This window comes from Chelonia mydas, chromosome 3 (genome assembly GCF_015237465.2).
Source record: "Chelonia mydas isolate rCheMyd1 chromosome 3, rCheMyd1.pri.v2, whole genome shotgun sequence".
Taxonomy (NCBI): domain Eukaryota; kingdom Metazoa; phylum Chordata; order Testudines; family Cheloniidae; genus Chelonia; species Chelonia mydas.
Genome location: NC_057851.1, coordinates 140,502,177 through 140,517,708, shown reverse-complemented (window position 1 = coordinate 140,517,708; position 15,532 = coordinate 140,502,177). Strand labels below are relative to the sequence as shown.

Sequence of the window (15,532 nt, the reverse complement as noted above, 5' to 3'; positions counted from 1 at the left end):
TGATGGGTATCAAGAATGCGGTTTTCTGAGACAGGAGGGGCAGTGGATAGGATGCAAGGGGCTTGAATGGAAGGCCAGTTAGAGCCACCAGAATCGTGTTTAGGTCCCACATGGGAACCAGATCCCGACCTGGAGGATGGAAGTGGAGAAGCCCTTTCAGAAATCTTGACACCATGGCATTGGAAAAAACTGACTTCCCTTAAATAAGGGGATGAAATGCAGATATTGATGCCAAATGCAATTTCAGTGAACTGAGCGCAAGGCCCAATTTCTGAAGATGTAGTAGGTACACTAAGATGTCCTGGATGGAAACCAGAGTCAGTTTGGGTCCCACAGACCAAGAACCTCTTCCACTTAACTAAGTAGGATATCCTTGTGGAGAACTTCCTGCTACTGAGTAGGGCTTGCTGGCCAGCCACTGAGCACTGCTCTTCCTCTTCATTCAGCCAAATAACAGCCACACCCAAAGGTGCAGGGAGCTGATCGCAGGATGGAGGGTGTGGCCGTAGCTCTGAGTGAGCATATCGGGGTGGAGAAGAAGCAGTATGGGAGACTGAACTGACAAAGCAAGGAGGTCTGGGCCACGCAGGGGCAATTAGGATGAGCTTGGCCTGATCCGTCTTGAGCTTGAGGAATGATCAGAGTAGGGAGAAAGGCATACAGAAGAGCTGACTGCCAGCTGCAATTGAAGGCTTTGGAGAGGGAGTCTGGACCAATGCCCCCCAGAATAGAACAGAATAGGCAACACTTTCCGTTTTCCCTCATCACAAACAGGCTGATCGTGGGGATGCCCCACATTGCGAAGATGACTCAGAGGATGCTGGCCTTCAGGGACCACCCGTGGCTCAGAAAGAAAACCCGGCTGACATGGTCCGCCGGATGATTTTACACCACCGGCAAGTGCTACCACAGTGAGGTCATCTTTGATGAAAAATTGCCACAGGTGATCACCTCTAGGCAGAGTAACCTGGAATGTGCGCCCCCACTGTTTGTTCACATAGTATTTTGCAGTGGCACTGTCTGTGTGTAGGTGAACTACTGAGTGCCTGATACAGTCCCGGAAGGCATGACATGCGTGGTGAATGGCCCGAAGCTCCAGCATGTTGCTATGGAGTGAGGCTTCCTGTTCTGATCCTAAGTCCTGCACCCTCAGCAAGTCCAGGTGCCCTCCCGAGAAGTGAAGTGTCAGTAACTGCTGACTTTGTTGGAGAGGGCCGAGCAAAGGGGGCTCCCCTAGCACACATTGCATGGGAACGCTCACCAGTGTAAGGAGTCTAGGACTAGAGGGGGAAGGCGAACTAATCTGTCCAGAGAATACAGGGCAGGGCGATACACTGTCCTGAGCCACAGCTGAAGAGGGCGAAGGCGAAGCCTGGCAAACTGGTCCCCCTGCGTACTAGTGGACATGTGCCCCAGCAGGCTAAGACATACCCGGACTGTTGTGGAGGGCTGAGTTTGCAGGCTGAGACAGAGCTGTTGAATTGCCTGGAAGCAGTCGGCTGGCAGGAATGGTCTCGTCCTCATGGAATCTAACAGGGCTCCAAGGAACTTGATTTTTTGAGTGGGAGCCAAGGTTAACTTTCCAGTGTTTACAATGAGTCCCAGATGGCCAAGCAAACACAATGTGCTGTTGACACGGGCAAGAACCTCCTCTCTTGAGCCGCCCCTTCAGCAACCAATCCCTGAGTTACGGAAAGATGTGAATTCCTTTCCTCCTGAGATATGCCATGATCCACAGCCATTAAAAATTGGGTTTGTTTAGTCCGGAGAAGAGAAGATGGAGGGAGGACATGATAACAGCTATCAAGTACATAAAAGGTTGTTAAAAGGAGGAGGGAGGTAAATTGTTCTCAGTGACATCTGTGGATGGGACAAGAAGCAATGGGCTTCAACTGCAGAAAGGGCGGTTTAGGGTGAACATTAGGAAAAAATTCCTAACTGTCAGGGTAGTTAAGCACTGGAGTAAATTGCCTAGAGAGGTTGTGGAATCTCTATTATTGGAGATGTTTAAGAACAGGTTAGACAAACACCTCTCTGCGATGGTCTAGATAATCCTTAGTCAGCCATGAGTGCAGGGCACTGGACTTGATGACCTCTCAAGATCCCTTCCAGTCCTATGATACTATGATTCTATGTATTTGGTGAAGACTAGGGTAACAGATGAGAGACTGAAGGGGAGAACCGTATACTGGAAGTGGCACTCTCCTACCACAGAATGAAGAAACTTCCTGTGGCTTGGTAGAATCACCACATGAAAGTAAGTGTCCTGGAGATCCAAAGCAAAGAATACATCATTCTGAGACAGTGCAGGGAGGATAGCCGATAGATGAGGCTCTGCATGGTCACTCTATTTTATTACCTTGTTGAGGCCATGAAGGTCAAGGATGGGTCTCATCCAGCCCTTGGATTTTGGTATCAGGAAATATCGGGAGTAAAAGCCATGGCCCTGGTGTTGCGGCAGAACTTCCTCCACCACTCCCAACGTCAGCAGAGAGCTGACCTGCTTGATGAGCAATTTCTCGCGAGAGGGGTCCCTGAAGGGGGATGGGGAGGGGTATGTGAAAGGGGTGTGGAGAGGAACTGGACTGCGTAGCTCGATTTAACAGTATCTAGGACTCAGCTGTCAGAGGTAATTGAGTCCCAAGCACTGTTAAAATGGGCCAGTCTGTTCCCAAAGGGGTTGGAATAAGAGGGTGGAGTAATGCTGTGGACTAAGGAGTCAAAATGGGCACTTACCAGGCTCTGGAGGAGTGTGTGTGGATTGTCTGAAGCCTGTGCCTGATTGCTTCCTCTTGTGGGATCTATCTTTCTTTCTAGGGGGGAAAGGCTGCACACAGGACTGCTGCAGAGGATACTGTTGCTGCTAGCGAGCCCCATAGCGGCGTCTTTGCAATAACATGTACACTCCCAAGGACCGCAAGATTCACTCCTTTAAGGATTCCAGTGCTAAGTACCATCAGTCTTGTCCAAGAACAAGACTGAGCCTAAGGGCAAGTCCTCTATGGCTTGCTGGACGTCCAAAGTGATCCCAGAGTTTTGAAACCATGAAGCGCTCCCCATAATTAGAGATCATCACCGTGACCGAGGTGTCTCCAATGTCAAGGGCAGACTCCAGGGACGCTTTGGCCACTGAACAGCCTTCCGCAATGAACACCCAAAATCCTCAAACAAGGCTTTGGGAAACTGGTCCTTGACTTTGGACATGGCTGACCAATAGAAGAAATCATACTTGGACAGCAAAGCTTGTTGATTCACAATATTCATCTGTAAGGACAATGAGAGATAGATATTTCTGCCCAAAAGACTCCAACTGCTTGGAGTCTCTGTCCGTGGGGGTAGACTTGAAACTCCCCTGTCTCGCCCTGTCGTTCACTGCCATCACAACCAGGGAGTTTTGGCCCAATGGGAATAGAACCCTTCAAATCCCTGTATCGGAATGAAGTAGCTTAGCCACCAGCAGTACAGAGGCTGGTGTACTCCACAGGGCTCTCGTCAGCTCCAGGAGCCCATCACCAGTTAGGAGGGCTATTCTCCCAGGGATGCAAGCTGTAGAATGTCTACCAATTTTTGCGTGTTCTCTTGGAGAAACTGTACCAGGATGCCAAGCGATCTGGCTATGCAGTGTAAAAGGTCCTGGTACAACTTAAAATCCTGTTGGATAGAAGGAGAGGATGAACCCGGCAGCACACTGTGCCCAGAAGGAAGGACTCCAGTAGCTCCACAGGGAGAAAGGCCATCAATGCCTAGGCACATGACTGTTCTTCAGTCACCACCGTTGATCCAACAGGTGACTTCGGCTTTGACCAGGACAAAGAGCAGGATCTCCACAAGTGAGGAGTGTCCCACTGAGTCCAAGAAGCCCATTGACACAGGTAGGGTATTGGTGGACAACAGGGGTTGGAACAAGGACCTCCGTCCCAGCCATGGTGCACAGCCAATCCTGGGAATCATACTTGTCCACTGGCAGCCCTCAGAGCTTGTTGGGTGATGTGGAGCAGGATGACAACCCGCCCGACTCAGAATCAGAAGAGCCCTGGGATCTCGGCGATAAGGGCAGAGCAATGCCCAAGTGAACCAACCGGTGGTCAGATTCATCGATCACCCAGAACAAGGGAGAGACCATTGCCCCCGATGAAGGCAGTACCATTGCTACTGAGCATGCCACTGCTGCAGTCACTGGTCCTGACACAAACAGCGGTATCAGAGCTCAGGAGTGCTTTGACGTCCAGGGTGGTGAAATTTGCCATGGGATCATCTGTGGTGTCAAACGCTGCTGAGCTGAAGAGGGTCCCCATACTGATTCTGGTACCAGTTCCATGCCCACTGTGGGGAAAGGAATGTCTGAGTGCAGTGCCAAGGGGCATCAAGATTCAGTGGGGTGGTCCTTTGGAGGGGTTGCTGAAGGTGCAAGCCTTGGAAAATTCCGTACCAGCGGTGAGGATGGAATGGAAAGGCAGAGCGGATCCGCCACAACCTGGTACATCAACACAGCAGATACAGTCGCTACTGGCATCCCCCTCATCGGTTCCAGACTCAATGGACATCCGGAGACCAGAACTGGTGTCAATGGTACGGGGTTTCTACCCTTCCTACTGAATACCAGGGAATGGTCAGAGGTACCCACGCTATCCTGTGTGCCAGAACCAGTCGTGTGCCAGTCCACACTTTTCCAGTAGAAGGCAGAGGAGTTGCCCTGAGACCTGGAGTGGTCCCGATGGTCTTATGAGACCTCTTCCTCAGCACCAATGACTGAAAACAGCTCCTTTGCCTCTTCGGAGAGGCATCTGTCTCAGAACAAGAGGCAGTGATGCTCTCTGAGCCAGAAGGCAGTCTTTAGCCCAAAGAGGGCTTTGGTACTGGATCAGGTCGCTTGGACTGTTCAAGCAGGTGCTGTCTGAGATGAAGGTCTTGACCACCTGAGTCTGCTTTTTAAACTATCTACAGATCAAACAATGCTCTTTAAGGTGGGCCTTGCCTAAACAAGTTGGGTCACAGTTGGGGATAGCCCCTCCACACAAAGGTCAATGTTCAAACCCTGGTGAGGACATCACACTGCAACACTACCACCTAACAGTAATTAACTAACTATATACAATAAAGCAAGCTAAGACTAAAGGCAAGGCTGTGAGACTACAACCACACATAACTGACTCCAGTTAGAAGGAACTGGGGAGAGGGTCAGGGTGGCACTGCCTCATATAGCCAGGAGAGAGGCCACAGTCACAAGCATCAGCCCTCTATGGGTACCGCTAGGCAAAAAACTCCAGTGCTGGGTGCGCACACCTAAGTAAAAATACATGTTGGCATCTACTTGAAGAACCAAAAATGCCCAAAAAGGAGTCTTTGAAAGTAAAGGTGAAACTCTCACAACCACCCTCAACAGAAACTGCATTAGTCAAGCTCATTATGCAGTTGCACAAGCACAGAAAATAACTGTTCATCTGATTCTTCTGTTTATACCAGAACAGAGAAACCACAGTAACTGAAGCAACATCATGGACGAACTTTTTCTTAATCTTCTTCAAAGCTTGCAACTTCTAACCTTAGTTCATTTCTCTAAATGAAGAATACAGTACACTTGCCTTCATGTGCATCTGTCAAACACCTATCATCCTACCTAACGTTTAATATCTTAATAATTTAACAAAGATTACGTACTCTGTAAAAGGATTCAAATCCATCATGTCAAACTTTAATACAGCTGCTTTTGTTTTAAATACTGTAAAGTTAAGGTTTTATATTCAATTCTCGGCAAAAACATTCTTAGCAGTTTACAACATTTATTTACTGAAATCAATTATGTTTCCCAGATATCTAGATATACATTATAGTTTACTTTGCCTTTCAAGATTTTCTGACTGCGTTTTCAAAGGCAGATGATTTCACAGATGGAAATGATTATAGATCAAGTATAGGGCAATTTAAACCATTAGCTATTTTCAAGAAGTTAAAAATATAGTCAAGATATTAAATGAGTATCCCTTACTCTCTTCATAACTGTTGTTTGTACTTGACCTCTTGAGTGTTTGAATTTCCTGGGAAAGTATGGAGAGCCGGTCTGACTGCATGGGTGTTTCTTCGTCTTCTGGGTCAGGTGATTCCTGCATCATTTCCTCTATTTCTTCAATCACCTTTAATAAAGATGCATACGCATAGTCTTAGGGAAAAGAATCACTGGTAACGAGCAACAACTTAGAACTTGTATATGTTCTACTGACAGCTCATCAACTTTTTTACTTTTAAAATTTTCTATTTCCAGATAATTTTTCTTCCAATAAATGCATATTAGGTGGTACTGACAAGGTAAAGCCACTGTTGAGACTGGGAATCAGGCATATCAATATAAAGGGAAATTTCTTTAAAAAATAGAAAATGGGACTCTGCACAAATTGGTCTTTTCATAACAATTTTGTTCATTAATCTATACATATTGTCTCATAATGGCTAAGAAATAAAGTTTGCAGCCATGCATAGGTCCTCTGTCTCTCTGCTTCAAGACCACCGATGATTTGGCAGGATGAGTTTGTATATCTTTTTCTGATATTCAGTCTAAGTTTTATTTTCTTAATTTTATCCCATTCCTCCAAGTTAAACCACTTTATACCACCATAAATATTTTTTCTCAGTCCTTGATATGTACGTCCTTCAAACAGTTGTAAACAGGTATTCTCCCCTTAGTCATCCATAGCAAAACTACAGTATATTTTAGTTACTTTATTCTTTCCAGATAAGCATACCCTCTACAGCCCTTTAATCATTTTTATTGCTCTCTCTTGCCATCCCACAATTTGTCAATATCTTCCTGTTAATTAGGCACCCCAAACTGAATGCAAAATTTCAGTTGTGGTAACACCAAGCTTGTCAAAAAAAAAAAAAAAAAAAAAAAAAGGAACTACAACCTCCTGGTTCTGTAAGCCAAAATCACATTTTTTTTAAACACCATGTCACATTTATATTGTATATTGCACATTTACGTTTAATTTATTTATTTGTCTTTCAGTGTTACTAATTTCCAGATGTGTCTCATGAAGAGAAGAAATTATTTCTTTGCTTATACATCAATGATAGGAGCCTGGATAACAAACAAGAGGAACTGGAATTGCTGACTTATAGGCATAAATAAAATCTAGTTGTATTACTGAAACCTGGTGGGTTAATTCACACGATTAGCATGTTAAAAATAAATGGTTATAACCTATTTAAGAAGGACTGAGTGGGCAAGAGGAGTAGGGGAGTGGCAATCTGTGTCAAAAAAGGCATTACTTGTTTCCGAGTAACTGATAACTTGGAAGAAAATGATCTGAATGCTTATGGATCAATGTCCTAAAGATAAAGCACACAATGAAGTATTAATTGGTGTCTACTACAGACCACCAGATCACAGTAGGAACAAGATCACTGCCTCCTTTTGCACATATCTATAATGGGTCAGGGAAAATAAACCTCTGTGATCATGGAAGACGTCCATTTGAGTGACATATGCTAGAGGTCTCAAGCTACCAGTTCTAAAACATCCTTGGAATTTCTAAACTTTATAGATGACAATTTTCTAACCCAAAAAGTCTTACAGCCAACACAGGTGAATTTTTTATTAGACCTGGTCCTAACAGATAAAGTAGAACTGATCACAGCACTAAAATTTAATGGTAGATTAGGAACAAGTGATCATGACTTGATCACCTTTATAATGTGCAAGCAGAATTAAGTCTAGAACAGTAACATATTATAGATACATACACACACACCTGGTGCCTTTATAGGGTCATTTTCACATTAAAAAAAAATTATGAGCCAAATCAGCTGGGAGGAAGAATTTAACCAAAGAAATGTGAATGGTAATTGGGAATAATTTAAGAACACATTACTAGATGCCCAAAAATCCACAATCAAGGAAGAAGGCCAGGCCGGTTAAAAAAAACAAGCCTGGTTTAAACGGAAAGTGAAGACAGTTATAAAAAAAATAAAGGGTTCAGAGAGGAGTCACGAGCATGATTAAAGCATAAGAAAACATGCCTTATAGCAACAGACTCAAAGAGTTCCATCTATTTATCTTAACAAAGAGAAGGTTAAAGGGTGACGACAACAGTTGATAAGTATCTACATAGGCAACAAATATTTAATAATGGGCTCTTCAATCTAGCAGTGAAAGGTATAACATAATCCAATGGCTGGAAGTTGAAGCTAGACAAATTCAGACTGGAATTTAGGAATACATTTTTGACAGTGAGGGAAATTAATTATTGGAACATCACTGGTAGATCACTGAGAATTTTAATCAAGATTGGATGTTCTTCAAAAAGTTATGCTCTAGAAATAATTTTGGGGAAGTTCTATGGCCTGTGTCATACAGGAGCTCAGACCGGATGATCACAATGGTTCCTTCTGGTCTTGCAATCTATGCATTTCCCTCCACCATACTGAGAATCTGCATTTTATGCTATTTCCCCCAGCTGTATTAATTTCCTTTTTCCAAATTGTATATCAGGGTTTTTTTGGCCCATATTTCTTCTCTCTTTTGGTTCCTTTTACAGTAATATTTCTCTGTACTGATTGTTGATTAATCCTCTGCAGTTTACTAACACAGGTGAATTTAGTGTTCTGTTTTATTTAGCATTCCAGATCATTAATGAAGATGCTAAAACCAGGCACTGCATTGCCCTGCTCAACTCTCCCCAAATTCAATACCGCTACAATTTATCATTAACTTTTATCCAGTTTTTACTTCACATGGCAGTGTTTTTAGCAAGTCAGTTTGGATTAATTTTTTGAGATTATCAGAAAATATCAAACCCTCCACTAAAATCTAAATTTACATCAACTCCATTCCCTTCATTTACCAAATTTGTAGTTTTATTTTAAAGAGCAATCAAGTTTTTCTGCCAACCTTTGTTCTTTATAAATCCATGCTTTTTATTATTTGTTCTTATTACCTTCACCAGTTTCCCTTCTCTTACTTGATTACTTTAGTATAGATAGAAGTTAGATGTACCAGGACAATAATTGACAGAATTGCTCTCTCCCAGATGACAACTGGTCCTGCATATTCGTTTACCTACAATTTTTCAAGATTTTCCTAGTTATCCATCAATTTTCAAAAGTCATATTTTATAGTAAGCTTATGAAGAGCCCATGGCCAGCTTTTGGCACTACTCAACTATGTATTTATAACCCAATACTTTTTTGAGATGGGTACAAACATATGGGATATCGGGTTTATTAAGAAAAGAACACAGCAGATTGTCTTTTAGAGTTGTCTCATTATTCAGGAAATGGTTGACGAGCATGAATCATGATTAGATTACCCTAACTGCTTTCTAAATAATTTTTCCATCTTCCTGCTATTTAATGGTAATTTCCTTGACAATATTTCTAAAGTAAAATCAGAGCGTGCTTATGTTTTTTTTTTAGCACTTTCAAATACCACTCAAATCCAATGTTGGTCTCAGAGCAAAATTTACAAAGGATCCCCTGCAGGATAGAGGCAGAGAGCAAGGAATGTGCACATTCTGTGAAAGCTGACAGGAGTAGGGCTCAAACTCTCAGTGCATAAGTGCTACTCACATTTAATGGCTACAGTGGGTCACCTTAAGCCCCCCCCCCCCCCCACTTACTGTGACCTTATTTTCAAAGTGCTCCATGGCCTCGGCCCAAGATACTTAAACCTCTGGGACAAAGACCGTGGTCGACAACTTTGCTCCTTTGACACAATGGAAATCTCAACAGTAAGAGTAAAGTTTGCCTATGTAAGAGACAGAACTATTTTCTGAGGCAGTCAAACTGTGGAATGAACTCCCCCAGGAACACGAATCTCACCATTTTCCACTTCTAGTGCAAGGCGCATTTCTTTGACTTAAATATACCTCTTGCTATGTGTTTGTAACAAAAAACACCCTACCAAAACAAGATACTCCACTCAAGATGTTCCTCCCTCTGGGGAGAGGATAAGAGAACAACCATCATGTAGCAGATATGTAGTCACACTGCTGATTGCACTACTGGAAGGTGCTCAGACACTACAGTGATGAGCATGGTATAAATGAATATAATAGAATAGAATGTAAGCTTGTGGATTTTAGAGCTCTTAGAAAAGACCGTTAAACAGTAAGCAATTCTCAACCTTAACAATAGAAGAGCTGCTGCTCTGTAATATGTAACATCTAAACCGAGCTCATACTGACCTAAAAAAAAAAAATAAATAAAAATTACATTTGTCTTCACTGTCATTTTTGGAAGTAACAAATTGTATATTAATGCTAAGACATTTGAAAATAAGACATCCAGCCTCGTGCCATATATACTTAATTTAGGAGCATTTTTGTCTACATCTTCTTCCCTCAGATTCCTGTTGGATCATGCCAGGAAACTGAAGTATGAGAATTTCAAAGACCCATATGGAAAACCCAAAGCTGAAACAGAGGGCAATTTGAAAGATGAAAAAGTACCCAATGCATCTCTTTGGCTATATCTACACTGCAAGTGAGGGGCGTGATTCCCCTGCTTATGTACAGATACTTGTGCTAGCTCTCATCAAGCTAGGGAGTGTATAAATAGCAGTGTGGTTAGAATAGGAGGGGTAGTGACAGTGAAGGCATGGCTGAGCTGTACCGAGTACAAACCTACTTGAAACTGGTGGGTATGTACGTGACACAGCTCAGCTGTGTCTCCACTACTGCTACCTGTGTTACCGCAGCTATACTGCTATTTATGCTAGCACAACTATGTGTACATAAGCAGGGGAATTACCCCCTTAGATCATAGTATAGACACTGCTGCTGTAACTCTAACAAAAAGCGATCAGCTTGTCTCCAAATCTCTTTAGCATCCACTAACTAGGAAGAACAAAAGGTATAGAACTAAGATATAATATTAAGCTGTAACACTATCTTTTTGTTGAATATTTTTCTTTACCTGCTCTGCTGTGAACAGTGGTTCATCACTGATGCAGGAAACTATGATAGAGTGCATATCCAGCTGTTCTCTAAGCTCTTCATCATCTGATAGGTCAAGGTTCAAATTTTCATTTAACTGACAGCGCACACAGAAAAAGTGAAAGAGCAAAAAGTTAAATTATAAGAAGAAAGTCTTGGTGTCAGCAATAATGGAACCAAAAATTAGATTCTTGCTAATAATCAAGAATCTAAAAGATATAAATAATTCTTATACCATAAAACCTAATACACCTCAACAAAAGTGAAAATGAATCTGTAACTGAAGCATATTTTATTAATTTTATCATCTTTTTGTTTTGACAAGAATATTAGCATATTCTTTACTTTCCCAAAAGGGAAAAAAAAAAAAAAGATGACTTTAAACACACCACTCACTCTATGCCATGCAAACATTTGTAGACTAGCCAATCAGTCCATCAGACTCACGTAGCTCACCCTGTACTCCTTCAGATAGAAGCAAGATACCAAAATAGATATATCAATGACAGATAAGTATAAATCTGTTGCGTATCCTGACTTTTACAAAGGATTATATAAAATTACATAGATTACTGCTATTTACATCTGAGAAAGTCATCAGAATTTTTGACATATGCAAGAATCAGCAGTGCATTTAATCACTTACTTTAAATACAATATACATTAAGTCATGTCTAAAAAAGTTACAATTAGAAGCCAGGGTGGACAGACAATTCAAGGTTGTGATTTTCCAACCATAAAACAAAGCTACTTATTTTCTGGAAAAAAAAACCACACACATAATATGGGATTCATTTCATAAGCATTTGTTCCTCAAACAAAAAGGCACACATTCTCGTGAGACCTTACAGTTCCACAATTAAACAGGGGGGACACAAAAATCAAGTCCCCAGACTAATAATGTTAGGCCTACCATTATGCCGTTATATACGGATATACTTTTACCATATTATTTGCATTTTCACCACCTTGTATATTACAACATTTATTGTAAAACAATACAAACAAACCAATCTGAATGTGCAGAATACACTTGACTAATGCTGAATTGGCTAGATGGGAATGTAGGTCTCTTAAAAATTGCCAAAATTCTGACTTTAGCTGCCCTCTCACATTTACTTGATTTTTCATACCCTGGGCTCAGTATATGACCTTTGCATCTAGGATCAATCATATTGGCTACACAATAGGAAAAATCCATTGCCTCATTTAAACCAGTTTTTGATTTTCTACTGTGCGATTCCAGTTTTGTTAACTAGAACAAGATTTTCACTGAGACTGTCAACTACCTGCATTCTGTCAAATCCATCCCAAACTATCTTTAAATTTAGTGTCTACTGAGTATCCTGTTGTGTAAAACATGTGCTATGTTTTCATTAAAGTCTTTTTGGTGCTCAGTGCAAATTTCATCATGCTTGTGGTTGGATGCAAATATTCAGGCAATCTTCCCAAATAGCTCACCAAGCATCATTGGAAATCTGGGGTATCAATCCTCTTTTTTTAATCACCCAGCTATTAGGCTGCAAAAGAATGTCCAAACTTTCACAATATGCTTCAGTGCATTGTATTATTAAAATTACACTTTTTGGCTAAGCAATGCTAGTAGTGCCAATTTTCTCTATTAGTAGGGAGGGGCAAGTGTTGCTATATTTCAGTCGCACGTATTTGTAGAGCAAGGAAATATATTTGGGCTCTGATCCTGCAATTGGATCCACACTATTGTTGGATCCTGTATCTATCTCATTGCAGGATATGGCCTTGGTGGGAAAAAGTTCATAATGAATTTACCAAGACACAATTTACCAACATTTTCGGATACCATTCAATACACAAGACTGAAAGTGAACAAGAAGACTTCCACAGTATGTTACTGTCTTTCCCTTGCCCCTCTGTTATGCAAATTGGTCCATTTGTTGACCTGTCAGTCAGTTTAGAAGGCACCCACATCATAACACTTTATTGAAAGCAAGGAGCAGAAACAAATGTATCAGATCTGTCAGTGTTAAAAGACAACCCTTGCTGCTAATGCCAATACTACACATTAAAAAGAAAAATATTTTAAAGTGATCACAAATAACAATTTTAATAAGAATTACATCCTATATTGTTTCTGTACCGAGAGGAAAAGGCCCCAAAAGGGTTTTGGCTACAGTCAGAACTTACCCCTCTTTCTGAGAGATTCAGTGTTGGCATATGCAAAGCTCTGGTGTGGGAGGACTTCCAATCAACTGGCATTACATTACCATAATTATCAGTCAAAGCATTCCAAATCCTGGACAAAAGGATTAAAGAAACAAACTGATATTGAAATGAATAGCAACTGATCATCTACAAAACAAAACCAAAAAACAAAACAAAACACAGAATATCTTTTTTCAACACCGGTATCAATCAGAAATTCTCTCAGGTATTCAATTAAAAATATTTTTAATGTTTTTACAGTCAAAGAAATAAATGCTGCAAAAGTTTGTTTTTATTTATGTATCCTCCTGAAATGCAAAAAGGGGAATCATTTGCTGATGCTTGCACAGCAGAGAAATAAAAAGAAAACTGAAAAAGAACTAGGCTTCCTGATAGGTCATAAATTTTGGGGATAAATGAGTTTTCCCTTTGTTGAAACGTTAGCCAGACAATGCTCTGTACCCTCTTTCCTACTTCTTTTCTATGTTGTTCTAATTTCCCTTGCCTCATGCATCTCAAAACCAGGAATTAGCAAGTGTTGAGCAGCAACTCCCAAGCCAAAACTTCACTTTATTTCAGTGAAGACTGCACAACTATAAAGGAATGTATAAATAAAAATGCACTAGTCAGGAAAGTCTCTAATGTTTATGGAAGTGAAAGATTAAGAAAGAAAGGTTAAAACTTAACTTTGTTATAAATCCATTTGCAATACTCGACTTTTTCTAAAATTCTGCTGTGTGTCTAGAACTATCCATGCTTCGTTTCAGACCAAGGATGAAGATCTGGGCTTTTTCCAGAGGTGAAAGTAAGCCGGTCAGGTCTGGCGTACCAGCAAGAGCCAGTACACCGTGCCAGACTGGACTGGCTTTGCCAGTGGTGATTTAAAGGGCCCGGTGCTCCTGCGGGGAGCCCCGGGCCCTTTAAATCAACTCCGGAGCTCTGGCAGTGGAGCTTGGGCGGTGCTTTAAAGGGCCCGGGGATCACCGCAGTGGCAGGAGCACTGGGTCCTTTAAATCCCCGCCCGAGCCTGGCTGCCGGAGCTCCAGCGCTCTGGCAGCCAGGCTCCAGCAGGGATTTAAAATGCTCCGAGCTCTGCTGCAGCCGGAGCCCCGGGCCCTTTAATTCACCCCTGAGCCCTGGGGCTCCCAGCTGCCTCTGCAGCTGCCTCTGGCTGCCTCTGCAGCTGGGAGCTCTGGAGTGATTTAAAGGCCCCAGGGCTCCCAGCCAGAGCCCCAGGGCCTTTAAATGGCCTCTTCCGGTTGAGGCCACGCCCGAACTCAGGACTCCAGCGTACTGGTAAGTCCTTTAAGTTACTTTCACCCCTGGCTTTTTCAGATAAGTTTATTTAGTCATTTGAGTTAAAGAGAAAAATATTTCCCTCCCCTCATCTAAAAAAATACAGTGAGAGACTAAAAAATGACTAAAAAAAAAACTTCAGATTTTATATGTGGCTAAACCTCAGTGAAGAGCTGTCATTTCCTAATTAAAAAAACCGCCACATACAACTAAAAAAGTTTAAAAATTTAAAACTGGTTATCGTGCATGCTCATTATGAGATTTTTATTGTAGTGTTTCAGATCCATCTGATCTTCAACTTCATCCCATGGGAGAGGAACAGGCTGCTGGATCCCCAACAAATCAAAGAAAACTCTCCACAGGACTTGTGGTAATGTTCAATACATGTCATAAGAACATAAGACGGCCATTCTGGGTCAGACCAAAGGTCCATCTAGCCCAGTATCCTGTCTTCCAACAGTGGCCAGTGCCAGGTGCCCCAGAGGGAATGAACAGAACAGGTAATCATCAAGAGATACAACTCCTGTCGCCCATTCCCAGCTTCTGGCAGAGGCGAGGGACACCATCCCTGCCCATGCTGGCTAACAGCCATTGACGGACCTATCTTCCATGAACTTATCTAGTTCTTTTTTGAACCCTGTTATAGCCTTCACAACATCCTCTGGCAAGGAGTTCCACAGGTTGACTCTGCGTTTTGTGAAGAAATACTTTCTTTTGTTTGTTTCAAACCTGCTGCCCACGAATTTATCTAGTTCTTTTTTGTCACAGACAATTATGAAACTAAGACCCTGTCTTGATGGGCAAAAGAGGCATTTTTCAACCATTTTAGCTCAATGGGATCAGCTTAGGAGGAAAGCCCTGCTGGTGCTCACGCACAGTCTGCCTACCCAGTGGAAAAGGTGTGGCATTAGCTCACCTTGGCTGACCTGGGTTACAACAGTAACACACAGGGGGGTTCATCACCCCAGGGAGAAACCACAGAGACGCTGACAAACTAGGATGTCGACCTTTAACGTTGCTATTAAGTGGCCATACGAAAGATGAGGACAACTACTGGCAGCAGCTCTGGTTAGCCCGCGCCCACAGGGCGGCCTCGGGTGCGAACTTGAGTTCACAGCCAAGTTGCG

At 42.2% G+C, this 15,532-nt stretch overlaps 1 protein-coding gene across 5 annotated transcripts in view; it reads right to left on the bottom strand.

The window, feature by feature from the left end:
* FEZ2 (fasciculation and elongation protein zeta 2) overlaps positions 1 to 15,532 on the bottom strand; it is a 55,431-nt gene that overhangs the window by 37,230 nt on the left and 2,669 nt on the right. For 4 of the 5 annotated variants that reach the window (XR_006289741.1, XR_006289742.1, XM_037895415.2 and 1 more), the window contains exons 2-4: positions 13,092 to 13,200; positions 10,909 to 11,025; positions 5,987 to 6,131 (exon numbers count right to left, since the gene is read on the bottom strand). Coding sequence is in view for 2 of the 5 variants with exons in the window: in XM_037895415.2 (XP_037751343.1) it covers positions 5,987 to 6,131; positions 10,909 to 11,025; positions 13,092 to 13,200 (371 nt within the window). In the remaining 3 variants the exon portion in view is untranslated. Of the gene's footprint in view, positions 1 to 5,986; positions 6,132 to 10,908; positions 11,026 to 13,091; positions 13,201 to 15,321; positions 15,381 to 15,532 lie in introns of those variants that run through there. The other variant, XR_006289743.1, reaches the window with a different exon arrangement.